A 15,933-nucleotide genomic window follows, 5' to 3' on the forward strand; every position below is an offset into this window, starting at 1 on the left:
CGGTAACTGGTTCTGAATGAAAAAAACTAAGCAAATGTTTGGCTGCTGATCTTGTCTTAAGATAGATGAGTAATGAACCAGAGTTCTTCTTATCTGGAAAAGCCCCTATATCTGCTACCCCTCCCTAAAGCCCCTGCTATGTCTCCTACCCCTCCCTAAAGCCCCTGCTATGTCTGCTGCCCCTCCCTACTTTGTGGTTTTTGCCTTTATAAGCTTGTAAAAACTGCTGTTCAGGGCTTGACTTCTCGGCTCCTAAAAGAGTTGTGAGTCAAGTCCCAGCATGCTGGAATAAAATCCTCTTGCGTTTTGCATCAAGCGCCGTCTCTTGTGGTTGATTGGGGGGTCGTCGGAGCTCAGGGCAGAGTGGGGGTTCCTGCCCCAAGTCTTTCATTTGGGGGCTCGTCCGGGATTTGATGACCACCCTTCACCTGCAGAGTCGACCTTGGAGGTAAGAAAGGGGTAGCCCGAAAACTGTCTGGTCTGTGTCTTCAGTCTTTTGTTTGACTTTCTGTGCACGCTTTCGGTTTTGCAGCCGTCCGGCACCTCGTGAGAGTGGCCGGACAGTGGTCGGTAGACGTGCCCACAGGCTGAAATCCTGGGGGACGCCCCAGGAATTGAGGAGAACCAGGGACGCCTGGTTGTCTCCTGCTGTAAGGGCGCTGGTCGAGTCTGGTTCTTCGATCAAAAATTACGGGAAACGCGCCCGTCTGATTCTGTTATAGGCTTGTGAAGGACCAAGTGTGGTAGGTGGGTCCTTGTACGTGTAATATTTCTGTTATTCCTGTTATTTGTGTTTATGACATATCCACTGACGATGGGACAGACTGTGACAACCCCTCTGAGTTTAACTCTAGATCATTGGACTGAAGTGAAGAGAAGAGGTCGTGATCTGTCACTAGAGGTTAAAAAAGGCCCATGGCAGACTTTCTGCTCCTCGGAGTGGCCTACTTTTAACGTCGGCTGGCCCTCAGGAGGAACCTTTGACTTATCTCTTATTTTTGCTATTAAAGAGATTGTTTTTCAGAGAGGACCGGGAGCCCATCCGGATCAACAACCTTACATCATAGTCTGGCAGGACCTGGTGCAGAATCCACCCCCCTGGGTTTGGCCGTGGACTGCCACATCCAGGCCCCCGTCTAATCCTCGGGTGCTTGCTGTCCAATCTTCCGGTTCCAGAAAAAGGGGCGATAGCTCGGACCCCCCTAAGAAGATCTACCTGGAAATTCAGACTGATCATCTTCTCCTCGACCCTCCGCCCCCTCCTCCCCCATACCCTCCCGCCTTGGCTCCTGTCACGGGGCAGGGAGGACCAGCATCGCCGGATCTGGTGATTGCCCCCTCTGCACCTCCAGGGGAACCTTCACTGGGGCCCGCACAAGGTACCAGGAGTCACCGGGGGGGAGGAATGTCTCCCGACACTACTGTTGCCCTGCCCCTGAGGGCATACGGCCCCCCGCCGGTGGCAACAGATGAGGGACCACCTCCTCTCCAGCCCCTCCAGTACTGGCCATTTTCTTCCGCAGACCTGTATAACTGGAAAACTAATCACCCCCCTTTTTCAGAAGACCCCCAACGCCTGACTGGGCTGCTAGAGTCCCTGATGTTCTCTCATCAGCCCACATGGGATGACTGCCAGCAGCTCATACAGACTCTCTTCACTACTGAAGAGAGGGAGAGGATTTTACTAGAAGCTAGGAAGAATGTACTCAGGGTGGACGGGCGTCCTACCCAGCTCCCCAACATCATCGAGGCTGCCTTTCCCCTCTCCAGACCTGACTGGGACTTCAACACGGCAGAAGGTAGGGAGCGACTGACAGTCTATCGCCAGGCTCTAGTGGCTGGCCTCCGTGGGGCGGCAAGACGCCCCACTAATTTGGCTAAGGTAAGAGAAGTAATACAGGGGGCCACGGAACCCCCCTCCATGTTTCTTGAGCGTCTAATGGAAGCTTTTAGGCGCTACACCCCATTTGACCCTGCCTCTGAAGGACAGAGGGCTTCCGTGGCTATGACTTTCATAGGGCAGTCAGCTGTAGACATTAAAAGAAAGCTGCAGAGAATTGAAGGATTGCAGGACTATACCTTGCAGGATTTAGTTAAGGAAGCTGAGAAAGTATACCATAAAAGAGAAACTGAGGAAGAAAAAGAGCAGAGAAAGGAGAAAGAGAGAGAGGAAAGGGAAAATAAGAGAGACCGAAGACAGGAGAAAAACTTAACACGGATTTTGGCCGCAGTAGTAGGGGAGAAGAGCCAAGAACAGACCCAAGATAGAACTAAGAAGTCAGGTAGCCTGGGCAACCATGTCCTGTTAGATAAGGATCAATGTGCCTACTGTAAGGAGAAGGGGCACTGGGCCAGGGAATGTCCTAAAAAAAGGAAGAAAGTACTGGCCTTAGAGGAAGAAGATTAGCGGGGACGGGGCTCGGAACCCCTCCCCGAGCCTAGGGTAATACTTAAGGTGGAGGGGAAGCCAGTTGAGTTCCTGGTAGACACCGGAGCTCAACACTCAGTCCTACTCGAACCATCAGGACCCGTCTCCAAGAAAAAATCTTGGGTTGTAGGGGCCACAGGGCATCAGCAGTACTCATGGACTACCTGAAGATCAGTAGATCTGGGAGTGGGACGGGTAACCCACTCGTTCTTAATTATCCCTGAGTGCCCTGCACCCCTCCTTGGGAGAGATTTACTCACCAAAATGGAAGCCCAGATCACCTTCACTCCTGATGGCCCAGAGGTAAAGCAGAATAAGAGGGTAACAGCCCTGACCATGCGTTTGGAGGATGAACATAGACTCTTTGAAAAGCAACGGGAGAAAGGGACTAGTCTCATACATGACTGGCTAGAAAAATATCCCGGGGCATGGGCTGAAACTGCCGGAATGGGACTGGCTGCAGAAAGGCTGCCTATAGTCATAGAACTCAAAGCTACTTCCACTCCTGTGGCAGTGCGCCAGTATCCTATGACTAGGGAAGCTCGGGAAGGGATTAGGCCTCACATTCAGCATCTCCTACAGCTGGGCATACTAGTAAAGTGCCAGTCACCATAGAACACCCCCTTATTACCCATCAAGAAACCCGGCACAGGAGACTATTGCCCTGTGCAGGACTTGAGAGAAGTAAACAAGCAGGCACAAGACATCCACCCCACCGTGCCTAACCCTTATAATCTGTTAAGCTCTCTCCCTCCAAACCATATCTGGTATACTGTCCTGGATTTGAAGGATGCCTTCTTCTGCCTCCAACTACACTCCTCTAGCCAGAACATCTTCGCATTTGAATGGAAAGACCCGGACTCTGGAATGACAGGGCAACTGACATGGACCCGACTTCCACAGGGGTTCAAGAACTCCCCAACCATCTTAAATGAAGCCCTCCACCAAGACCTAGCTCACTTTCGCGCCAGCCACCCTCAGGTAACGCTCCTACAATATGTAGATGACCTACTATTAGCTGGAACGACAAAGGAAGAGTGCCATCGGGGCACAGAACTGTTACTGGAAGAACTAGCCCGCTTAGGACATCGAGCCTCCACCAAGAAAACCCAGATCTGCCAGAAAGAGGTAACGTACCTGGGTTACACCCTAAGAGGAGGGCAGAGATGGTTAACAGAAGCCAGGAAGCATACTGTGACTCCGATTCCAGTTCCCCGCTCGCCCCGCCAGGTGCGAGAATTCTTAGGGACTGCGGGGTTCTGCCGCTTATGGATACCGGGGTTTGCTACTCTGGCAGCTCCCCTCTACCCTTTGACCAAGGAAAGCACTCCCTTCGAGTGGGGTGCCAGCCAACAGCGGGCCTTTGACAACATTAAAAAGGCATTATTATCAGCCCCGGCCCTGGCTCTACCAGATGTAACAAAGCCCTTTGTCCTATACGTAGATGAGAAGAGAGGAGTGGCCCGAGGGGTGCTGACACAGCCTTTAGGGCCATGGAAAAGACCGGTAGCATACCTCTCCAAGAAATTAGACCCCGTCGCTGGTGGTTGGCCAGCCTGTCTGAGGTCTGTGGCGGCAGTGGCGGTACTGGTAAAAGATGCAGACAAATTGACTATGGGGCAGAAGTTGACAGTCATTGCCCCCCATGCTTTAGAAAGCATCATCAGACAGCCCCCTGACTGGTGGCTGTCCAATGCCCACATGACACACTACCAGAGTCTCCTATTAAATGGAGACAGAGTCCAGTTTGGCCCGCCTGTCATCCTCAACCCGGCTACCCTACTACCTGATACCTCTGTCCAGGAGGATGTATTACACACATGCCAAGAAGTACTGGCTGAGGAGACTGGAACTCAGAGGGACCTCTGTGATCAGCCCCTGCCGGATGCCCAATTAACCTGGTTCACTGATGGGAGCAGCTCCATAATAGAAGGTAAAAGGGTGGCCGGGGCGGCGGTGGTGGACGATAAGCAGACCATCTGGGCAAGCAGTCTGCCTGAAGGGACGTCAGCCCAGAAGGCCGAGCTGGTCACCTTGACCCAGGCCTTACGTTTGGCAGAAGGAAAAAAAGTTAACATATACACCGATAGCAGGTATGCTTTTGCTACAGCCCATGTCCATGGGGCCATTTACAGACAGCGAGGACTGTTGACTTCAGCAGGAAAAGAAATTAAACACAGGGAAGAAATCCTAAGTCTACTGGAGGCTGTTCACCTCCCTAAGAGGGTGGCCATAATCCACTACCCTGGACATCAGAAAGGGGGGTCCAGAGTTGCCGAGAGAAACCAAAGAGCCGACCGAGAAGCTAAGCTAGCGGCTCAAGGGCTCAACATCCTACCGCTATATGAAAACACTTTAAGGCCTAGCCTTAAAGAAATAGCACCCCCCCTTATCAAAAACTTTAAATATGCAGCTGTAAAAGAGTGCAGACCTTGCCAATTAGTATCTCAGGGAAAACGACTCCGAGGGCTTCGCCCTGAAAGCTACTGGGAAACAGATTTTACAGAGATTAAACCAGCTAAGTACAGATACAAGTACTTGCTAGTGTTCATAGACACTTTCTCAGGATGGGTCGAAGCTTTTCCTACAAAGAGGGAGACTGCTCAAGTTGTGGCCAAAATAATATTAGAAGAGACTTTCCCAAAATTTGGGCTACCCAAAGTAATCGGATCCGACAACGGTCCCGCTTTCGTTGCCCAGGTTAGTCAGGGTTTGGCCAAAATCCTTGGGCTTGAATGAAAATTACATTGTGCTTATCAGCCCCAGAGCTCAGGGCAGGTAGAGAGGATGAATAGAACCCTAAAAGAGGCCATGACTAAATTATCCTTAGAGACTGGCATTACTGACTGGACAGTCCTCCTTCCCTTTACCCTGTTCCGTGTGCGCAACACCCCTAGTATATGGAGCTTACCCCCCCCCGCTCATTGCCATGCAGCACCTCCCTTCCCCAGAATCTTACTCCTCTCAATCTCTATACACCAGATTAAAAGCCCTTGAAACTGTGCAAAAGAAAGTGTGGAGCCGGCTGATCGAAGCCTACAAGCCCGGAGATCTGCAAATAATCTCACCAGTTCCAGGTTGGAGATTTGGTGTACATCCGGCGCCAACGGACAGCCAACCTTGAACCACGGTGGAAAGGACCATAGCCAGAAGTTCCATGATTAGAACTTCCCAAAAAACAAATGGGGGAATGAAGGAAAGTACTACCAAATCCAAAGGGTGGGGGGGACCAGATATGTAGCAGCATCCCTCGCCCCCTACCATAAGAATGTGACCTTTTGTAACTATCCTAGGAAATAGCCCCAAGCTGAAGCAGATAACCGGTAACTGGTTCTGAATGAAAAAAACTAAGCAAATGTTTGACTGCTGATCTTGTCTTAAGATAGATGAGTAATGAACCAGAGTTCTTCTTATCTGGAAAAGCCCCTATATCTGCTACCCCTCCCTAAAGCCCCTGCTATGTCTCCTACCCCTCCCTAAAGCCCCTGCTATGTCTGCTGCCCCTCCCTACTTTGTGGTTTTTGCCTTTATAAGCTTGTAAAAACTGCTGTTCAGGGCTTGACTTCTCGGCTCCTAAAAGAGTTGTGAGTCAAGTCCCAGCATGCTGGAATAAAATCCTCTTGCGTTTTGCATCAAGCGCCGTCTCTTGTGGTTGATTGGGGGGTCGTCGGAGCTCAGGGCAGAGTGGGGGGTCCTGCCCCAAGTCTTTCAGCTGTGAGCTAAGATGCCAGGGCACTCTACCAAGGGTGACCAAATGAGACTGTCTCAAAAAACAAAACAAAACAAAAAACAAATTTCAGTACCCTTCCAGGTGAATTATGAAAACAGCAAACAGATCTCATTAAGAGGCAGTTGAGCTACAGAATCCAAGGATAGTTTCCGAGGAGACAGATGGACTTGCAGAAAAGGGAACCAGATATATACTAAGCATCTAAAACTGACCTAGTTTGGGGCATTTGTGTTGAAAAACAATTTGTTAATATGGCTGTGTCCAATTACAATGAGGTTAAAACGGTTAGTCTGTTGAAAATATTGTGTTGGGTTACTGGGATGAGAAAGAGATAATGGGAGAGTAAGTCCCAACATATAGAATAGGCATCCTCAAACTTTTAAACGGGGGCCAATTCACTGTCCCTCAGACCATTGGAGGGCCGGACCATAGTTAAAAAAAAAACACAAAACTATGAACAAATTCCTATGTACAGTGCACATATCTTATTTTGAAGTAAAAAAACAAAACAGGAACAAATACAATCACACCGCCTCATGTGGCCCGCGGGCTGCAGTTTGAGGACCCCTGGTATAGATCATAGAAGAGAAAGTAACAGAACATTTCACCAATGTTCACCCTCACAAGGGTGAGAAAACCGATTCTGAGACCTAAGCCCAACCTAACAACAACAAATCCCCAGAAGTGGGGATTCATTATGTTTCAGTAAGACTTGAGAGAAATATGCTCAGGGATAGGATGTGTATCTCCTGGATGCCATATTTACCATATGATTTTCAGAGCACTAATCCAGTATTTGGAAGTGTATTTTCTGGCAATGGAAGACCTATTTCTGGTAAATAATTGGATGAACTATTTGTGTTACAATAAAAACATTTTTCTATTTAAAAATAGGCATATAAAAATCGGCATTTAAGTTTTTAAAAAATAATGTAAAAAGTCCTAGCCTCAAGATTAATTACATTTACATGAAAATGAACAATGAAGATCGTTACTAGTACCTTCTCAGAACTATCTATGAATGAGGGCTAAATTTTTCCTAGACTATTTTTTTTTTTAATTCCTACAAGTTTTGGTAAGGGAATTACAACATTAATCAGGATCTAAAAATGAATTATAGGTGTGGCACTTGTAGCACAGTGGTTACAGTGACAGCCACAAACACTGAAGTTGGCAGGTTCAAACCTGGCCTGGGGCCAGATAAACAACAATGACAACTGCAAAAAAAATAGCTGGGAATTGTGGCGGTTGCCTGTAGTCCCAGCTACTTGGGAGGCTGAGGCAAGAGAATTGCTTAAGCCCAAGAGTTGGAGGTTGCTGTGAGCTGTGACACCACAGCACTTTACCAAGGGTGACATAGAGACTCTGTCTCAAAAAAAAAAAAAAGAATGAGTTATAAAATTCAGAAAAGGATAGGGTCAATATAATCAATGTAAGCTTACAAGAAAGATGAAGTCACACTGCCATATTTCATATTTTATTCAATTTTAATATGGTTTCCATTATTAACTTTTAAAACAAAATGATTTCCAGTTTAAAAAACAATGCACTGACCACATAGTTCCTTTTTCATTTTATACAGTTATACAAATATTCTAAATACACATTTTGTGTTCAAGATGATGGGAAATAAGATTAACTGTACAGTACATAAGGAAAGAAAATATTTTAAGCATATTTAGAAGCAATAGAAATGTCTATACAAAACAAGCAAAAATGGAATAAAATTTTTTATTTTTAAAGTATTGCAACAGGCCCACAGGTTTGTAACAAAAATGTTTTTGCACAGTTCCTCACAATGCCCCATTAATAGCTAAAGCAAGACAGCGGTTTTTAGAAAATAATGTTTCAAAATGCTACACATGGTACTATTGTTTGCACAGTTTGATCAAAATAACAATCTACTTTGAGTCAAGCAAAACCTAGAAGAAATATACCAAACAACTTGAAAATTATCTGTATAAAATTCATTGCACATTATTTTACTTAGTTGTTTGAAAAGTAAAAAAGTGTATTTACAAAATATTTTGCAGTCAAAATTATAAAGTGAATGGATATCTCTAAGTTACACGTCCTGATACAGACAGTTAAGGAAAACACACGAATGATTTTTCTTTAAGAGGTTTTCAGTGCTCCTTCCACAGGGAAGTAAACATAATCTACTAAAATGGATTTACAAGATGGCACACATACTGGAGCAAATCCAACACCTGCATTATAAATCAATGTTAAAAAGGTGAAAGAATGAGGAATTTGTACATTGTAAGAAGTGAGCTATTCAGAGCAACAAGTACAGTTTTTTAAATCAGCATAAAAGTCGTCAGAGTCTTTAGATAACAGACAATGAACATCCTTGACTTGATGAAAGTTGAAAAAGCACCATGCACAACAGTTTAGTGGTGAACACTGAAAACAATAGCACCTGGAATTCTGTGACACTGACAATTTAAAACTGGTCTAGTAATTGCCGGAGATATGGTGCCTTGCATAATTCTCTATTTACTCGAGAGAGTTTGAAAAGTACTGGGCAGTTCAGAGAAACACATGGGATATGTCGATCAAAGCAACCTGTACAATTCTTGCATATCTGAAAGCAAAAGAAAAATTATATTAAAATCCACATAATAAACTACCTAATTAATAAAAACTAGAAAAAGTATTTTTTTCAAATTAGATTATCCTTTTATATGCCAATCATAAAATGCCGGGAGCCAAAACATATCACAAAAATGCCCCTTGCTATCTTGATTTTATGAGCAAACTATTCTCAGGAATTCAACCGTAAACAGCAACGGTACTTTCCCCTTGCATATCTCCTCAAAAATGCACCCCCCGCCTTAGGGTCCTTCTCCTAGTAATTTTCCAGAAACTAGCCCCCTCCCCGCCCTGTTAGGAATAGCCCTTAGTTACTTCCTCGTTTGTGTGCTTTTAAGCCCAGCTGAAAAATAAACTCTTCGGAGCTTGATCAGACTCTTGACTTGCTCTCATTCTTTCGTGTCTCTTGTCCCCTCATTCGACTGACCCCTTTGTTTCCCAGGTCCCCGTTGAATTCCCCGCGGGCCGGGGCAATTGGTGCCCAAACGTGGGGCAAGGGTAAGGGGGTGTCATCGAACATTGCTGCCAGTAAGGGTACCCTTATCATTGGATTGCCGCAACACCAAGGTTGTGAGTGAAAATCCGCACTGTGATCGCCACGCCACAAGGAGGACGTGAGTGAAGATCCGCACCGCGATTGCCGCAGAATTGCCCACTTGCGAGTCTGATCCGTCAAGGTAAGAGAAAGCAACGAGTTTATGGGACAAACGTTAAGTAAACATGACTTGTTTATTCAGGGACTCAAGGAGTCCCTCAAGACACGAGGAATTCGGGTAAAGAAAAAAGATCTCTATAAATTTTTTGTTTTTATTGGTGATATCTGTCCTTGGTTCCCCCAAAAAGGCACTATTGATGTTCTGAGATGGATTAGAGTCGGTGATTGTCTAAAAGATTATTATAGAACATTCGGCCCTGAAAAAATCCCCATTCAGGCATTTTCCTACTGGAACTTGATCTATGATACTTTAAAAACTTACAACCAATGGCCTGATGTCCAAGAGGTTGTTAAAGAAGGAGAGAAGGCGCTTAAAGAACATTCCAGACCACCCTCAGCCTGCCCTTCTGTTTCTGTTCCTATGCCTGAGTCTGACACTCCCCTCAATCCTGAACTTCCCAAACCTCCTATTAATTCCCTATACCCCTCCCTTGAGAAGCCCCCTCCCGACTCCCTCTCCACCGAAGAAACGAGCACCCGGGAAGAGGAGGCCGCTAAGTATCATAATTCTGACTGGCCTCCCTTCCCCTCCGTCCTAAATCATCCCCCTTCCTATGCTTCTGCCTCTCCATTTTGTGCTCCGATTCTAGGTGTAGCCACTCCAATTGAAAATCTCAAACGCAAATTATGTCAAGAGGTCTCCTCCCTTAAGGACTTAGTCCAAACAAGGAAGGAACATTTAAAACTCATTCAAGAGTTATGTGCTTTAGAATTAGAACTAACCCCCCCCCACTCCAACGTTTCATAAACATAGCTCAAAACAAAAACCTTTAAAGGTGCTGCATGCCTTTCCTGTAACTAAGATAAAAGGGAATCCCCCTCCCGAATCAGAACCAAAACCTCTCTCTGATGGGGACGAACACCCCTTGACAGATGACGCCTCAGATAATGACCACGAGGCCTCTGACTCAGATGCTGAAAAAGCTGAAACTGCTGATCAGCAGTATCGTCGCTTGAATTTCAAGCATGTTAAAGAATTAAAAACTGCTGTGTCCCTCTATGGCCCCACAGCCCCTTTCACTATATCTATAGTTGAATCTCTGAGCCAGCGGTGGCTCACTCCAAATGATTGGTTCTTTATAACCCGTGCCACCCTGCCTGGAGGTGATTATGTCCTCTGGAGAACCGAATATGCTGATAACTACAAAGAAACAGCAGCCCGTAATCTTGAAAATAAGACCTCCAAGAAATGGACTAGGGATAAACTCATGGGACGTAGTCCCTATGATAGTAACATTATACAAGCTAAATTTTCCCCCAGGCTCCTAATCCTTAATTTTTTAAATATAGATGCCCAGGGCAAGTCTGCCGCTGACCGCCTTTGGCACCCAGAAACAAATAACAATTATGCCACAGTCCTATGGAAGGATCCACTCACCTCAAAATGGAACGGCCCAGACCCAGTTCTTATCTGGGGCCGAGGATCCGTATGCCTATTTGATACCAAAGAAAATGCAGCCAGATGGCTGCCTGAAAAATTAGTAAAACAAATTGATAACAAATCTAAAATCCAGAGAGAAGAACCTCCTTGAGATTATCTTTCTCCTTTTCCTTCCAGAACCACGGATTTCTATCCATGATGCTGCCTTATCTCCTGATCTTCTGCCTCCCGGCACTGGGCCAACCTGTTTCAGCAGTTACCAAGCCCTTCGCTTGGTGCTTTTATTTAACCAAAAACTCAACTGATGAAAAAAGGTTTCGGCCACCTCCTAGCCACTGCCAACTGCCCGCCTTCTGGATGCAGTTCTACCATTTTTCTTAATTTTACTGACTTTGTCTATTTCTACAAGAAGAATGTTGTTACTTTGTTAATGAATCAGGCATAGTAGAAACACAGATTGACAAACTTCATAAATTTAGCTTAGATTTACAAAAACAAAAATTTTCATCTGAGGCAAACGAGTGGTGAAAATCCTCCATGTACTCCTTACTCATGCCCCTTGCAGGTCCCCTTATTAGCTTGCTATTAATAATCACCCTTGGACCCATTATTTTTAACAAAATCATGAATTTTATCAAATCACAGATTGACTCCCTGGCATCAAAACCCATTCAAGTCCATTATCATAGACTCGACCTTGCAGACCGGGGTCTTGCCGAACCTAACAACGAAGATACTCCTCCGGGAACCACGTAAGCACTCAGAGCTATGCACGTTGACTCACCATCCTATGTGAGTACAACCTGGGTACCTTTTTACGGGGTGCAATAAAGACACTGCAAAGGGAAGGCATAAACAGCCTCTCTGAGTCCCTTGGAAGCAAACCTGATTTGCATAGAGGTTAGTGTCGTAAAAATTTCCCCTCTCCTCCCCAAAAGACGCTGAAACTTATCATGCGGTCATTATGCCCGCGGGAGGAATCAGGTCAATACTTCCCCCCAAAAGGTTAATGCCCTCTCTTCTAGCCGACAACTGACAGACCCCAACAATTTAAAAAACTAAAAGGGAGGAGATGCCGGGAGCCAAAACATATCACAAAAATGCCCCTTGCTATCTTGATTTTACGAGCAAACTATTCTCAGGAATTCAACCGTAAACAGCAATGGTACTTTCCCCTTGCGTATCTCCTCAAAAATGCACCCCCTGCCTTAGGGTCCTTCTCCTAGTAATTTTCCAGAAACTAGCCCCCTCCCCGCCCTGTTAGGAATAGCCCTTAGTTACTTCCTCGTTTGTGTGCTTTTAAGCCCAGCTGAAAAATAAACTCGACGGAGCTTGATCAGACTCTTGACTTGCTCTCATTCTTTCGTGTCTCTTGTCCCCTCATTCGACTGACCCCTTTGTTTCCCAGGTCCCCGTTGAATTCCCCGCGGGCCGGGGCAATAAAAGTTATTCATTTTCTTATTTCAGAAGAGAAAATGCCATTGTGAAAAAAAATCAAACAATGTGTACTTGAAATTAGTGGTCTGGACCAGTGGTTCTCAACCCTGGTTAACAATGAGCTTAAAACTAATGCCTGACTCCCATCCCAGACCAGTGAATCAGAATTTCTGGGCATGAGAGCCTAAGAATCTATTATGTTTTAAGGCTCCAAAGTGATTCTGATGTATAATAAGATTTGATCTTAAGGAAAACAATAAACTATAAGGCAATTTTTAAAAAGAGAAGCATTGGGTGGCACCTGTGGCTCAGTGAGTAGGGCGCCGGCCCCATATGCCGAGGGTGGTGGGTTCAAACCCAGCCCTGGCCAAACTGCAACAACAACAAAAAAAAATAGCCGGGCGTTGTGGTGGGCGCCTGTAGTCCCAGCTACTTGGGAGGCTGAGGCAAGAGAATAGCATAAGCCTAAGAGCTAGAGGTTGCTGTGAGCCGTGTGACGCCACGGCACTCTACTGAGGGCGGTACAGTGAGACTCTGTCTCTACAAAAAAAAAAAATAAAATAAAAAGAGAAGCATTTTAATATTTATATATATTTTTATATATATATAATGATCGATTTTTTTTTTATTAAACCATAGCTGTGTACATTAGTATATAATGATCGATTTTAACCAATAGAGGCTCAAGTCACATATATAAATAATATAGTTAAAAAAAGATGATAAAACAAGAAAAACAACTAAAAAATTAACAAGGATGCCAGTGAGTACTCCAATGGTCAAGAAACATGGGTTGATTTTTCACTTGAATAGCATATTCAAATGATTAAAAAAGGGATACCAGATAGCAGCTACTTTAGATTGTCTTTTTTTCTTTTTTTTTGAGACAGAATCTCACTATGTTGCCCTGGTAGAGTGCTGTGGCATCATAGCTCATGGCAATCTCAAACTCTTGGGCTCAAGCTATCCTCTTGCCTCAGCCTCCCAAGGAGCTGGGACTACAGTGCCTGCCACAACACCTGGCTACTTTTTCTAGAGAAGGGGTCTTGCTCTTGCTCAGGCTGGTCTCAGACTCCTGAGTTCAAGCAATCCACCTGCCGCGGCCTCCCAGAGTGCTAGGATTATAGGCGTGAGCCACCGTGCCTGGCCCCTCTAGACTGTCTTTTAAGAGAAAATCAAATGCTCTAGTGAATTCTTTGACCTATATTTATCAAACAGCTTCTGTTTTAAAGATGTCTTACATAGCAGTGAATTTTTGTTCTTTGCTCCAGTATCTTCCAGTTGACTAAAGGGTGTATCTTCCTGAGTACCATGGTAATTGTTTCCAATATTATGATACTGCCACAGCAAACTGCTTAGAAACCTACACTCAGTATGTTCCATGAAGATGGAGAACACTGTTCTACAATGAAGGCTTGGATAATTATATCTCTGCTAAGAGACTCAAATCTATTCCCAAATACAGAATTTCTGTATTACAGCTCTGAACTGCACCTATAGTAAGGTGCCAGGACAAACTGATAAATATTTAAGCACTCTGTGCTTGTCTCATAAATAAACCTAGATAGAATTACTTGACACACTAAATTTAACTCTAGTTAATAGTAATAGAATTACTTGACTCACTAAATTTAACCCTAGTTTCAAGATCCTTTACTGGTTATTTAGACCCTTAGCATTATAGCTCAATTCAGGCTTATATTTAAAAGTTTAATCACTACAACCTGGACACTTACTTTTTAGCTCATAACAAGCAGACATTTAAAAAGTATCTATTTTAACCTTTATGGATTCTTTCTTTTTGCTATCCTTTGGCTTATTTTTTCAAAAAATTTCAGATGTCTACTTCATTAGTCTTTATTCTTTCATATTATTAGAAGTATTAAAGGTGAAGAATTTTTTCTCTGAGATCTTCTCTGGCCACCTGGAATTCTATGTGTAATTGATTTCATATTGTTTAATATGAGCATGTTAGAATGTCCAAGTGGAGGGATCATTTTGTTTGTCAGTTTATAATTAATTACTTAGTTTTATATTGTAGCAATCATGTCATTTGTAGTACTTCTACTTTTTGAAATTTTCTTTTTTCTTTAGAGACAGAGTCTCATTTTGTCACCCTCAGTAGAGTGCTGTGGCGTCACAGTTCACAGCAATCTCTAGCTCTTGAGCTTAGGAAATTCTCTTGCCTCAGCCTCCTGAGTAGCTGGGACTACAGGCACTCACCACAATGCCCGGCTATTTTTTTGTTGCAGTTTGGTTGGGGCCGGGTTTGAACCCACCACACCCTCGTTATATGGGGAGGCACCCTACTCACTGAGCCATAGGCACTGCCCCTACTTTTTGAAATTTTCATAAAGCAGAAACAATTGGAGATGTAATGAGAAATAAAAACATATTAAAACAAGAGATTCTAATATCTCTCAGTTCAAGACCAATCTAGCAATCAGACAAAATTAAGTACAAATATGAAAGATCTAAACAACATTATAAGGTAGATTTTAGGGTTATATATTTATACATCAAACTATGTCTCCCTGAAAAATCTGATGGCTTTGGATTGCAGGTCTATCAAATAAGGCCATACCTTTACAAGTTGTTCCTGTTTACGTTCCAACTCGCGAATTTCTTGATTGAGGATGACTGCAACATGCTGAGGTTGGCTCCGACATTTATTACAGATGCCACGCTGAGTCAGGTCATCGCACACAGGACAGTGTAAGGTAGTGAAATATTGTGAAATAGTGCCTTTCCGCCCTTCAGGTTCATTTCGAGAGCAGCTGGTGGCTTTTTGGATCTATAAAGACATCAATTCAGAAATAAGTTGGAACCAGCTTCATAGAAGAACTAGCTTCATAAAACTGCTATTTTCATGATTTTTTTTTTTTTTTTTTGGAGACAGAGTCTCAAGCTGTCACTCTGGGTAGAGTGCTGTGGTATCACAGCTCACAGCAATCTCAAACTCTTAAGCTTAAATGGTTCTCTTGCCTTAGCCTCCCAAGAAGGGACTATAGGTGCCTGCCACAACGCCTGGCTATTTTTTTTTGTTGTTGCAGTTGTTGTTGTTTTTAGCTGGCTCGGGCTGGATTCGGACCTGCCAGCCTTGGTGTCTGTGGCCAGCACCCTACCCACTGAGCTACAGGTGGGTGCCACCCCCTTCTCCCCCCCTTTTTTTTGAGACAGAGTTTCACTATGTCACCCTTGGTAGAGTGCCACGGCATCATAGCTCATAGCAACCTCAAACTCTTGGGCTTAAGCAATTCTCTTGTCTCAGCCTCTCAAGTAGCTGGGACTACAGGCGCCCGCCACAATGCCAGCTATTTTTTCGTTGTAGTTGTCATTATTGTTTAGTAGGCCCAGGCCAGTTTTGAACCTGTCAACCCAGGTGTATGTGGCCAGTGCCCTAGCTGCTAAGCTACAGGCAGCTAAGCCTATTTTCATGATAATTAAGGTTTACTCAGGCATTCATTCATTCAAATACTGAGTAGCTACTATGTACCAGATACTGTTTTATACTGGGGCCTCAGAAATGACATAAGTTTGATGAAAGCATGGAACTTTGATCTTACTATCATGAGATAAATTGGTTCCTCCCCACCCCCCTTTTTCTTAAAGTTTTCTGCCATTCACATAGAGGACAATGGAAGGAA

General features: G+C 44.4%; 2 protein-coding genes across 2 annotated transcripts in view; one reads left to right on the forward strand and one right to left on the reverse strand.

Moving 5' to 3' along the window:
• Positions 1-814: 814 nt before the first annotated feature.
• On the forward strand, positions 815-3,019 carry LOC128586309 (uncharacterized; the record flags this gene model as incomplete). Its single annotated transcript, XM_053592018.1, is given in 1 exon segment — positions 815-3,019. A coding segment is annotated over 1 exon segment (2,205 nt), but the record flags the coding sequence as incomplete, so codon positions are not given.
• Positions 3,020-7,624: 4,605 nt separating this feature from the next.
• REV3L (REV3 like, DNA directed polymerase zeta catalytic subunit) overlaps positions 7,625-15,933 on the reverse strand; it is a 203,923-nt gene continuing 195,614 nt past the window's right edge. The window contains exons 31-32 of the mRNA XM_053590624.1: positions 14,871-15,080; positions 7,625-8,745 (exon numbers count right to left, since the gene is read on the reverse strand). Coding sequence (XP_053446599.1) covers positions 8,605-8,745; positions 14,871-15,080 — 351 coding nt within the window. The 3' untranslated portion in view covers positions 7,625-8,604. The remainder of the gene's footprint in view (positions 8,746-14,870; positions 15,081-15,933) is intronic.

Source organism: Nycticebus coucang, chromosome 5 (genome assembly GCF_027406575.1).
Source record: "Nycticebus coucang isolate mNycCou1 chromosome 5, mNycCou1.pri, whole genome shotgun sequence".
NCBI lineage: Eukaryota > Metazoa > Chordata > Mammalia > Primates > Lorisidae > Nycticebus > Nycticebus coucang.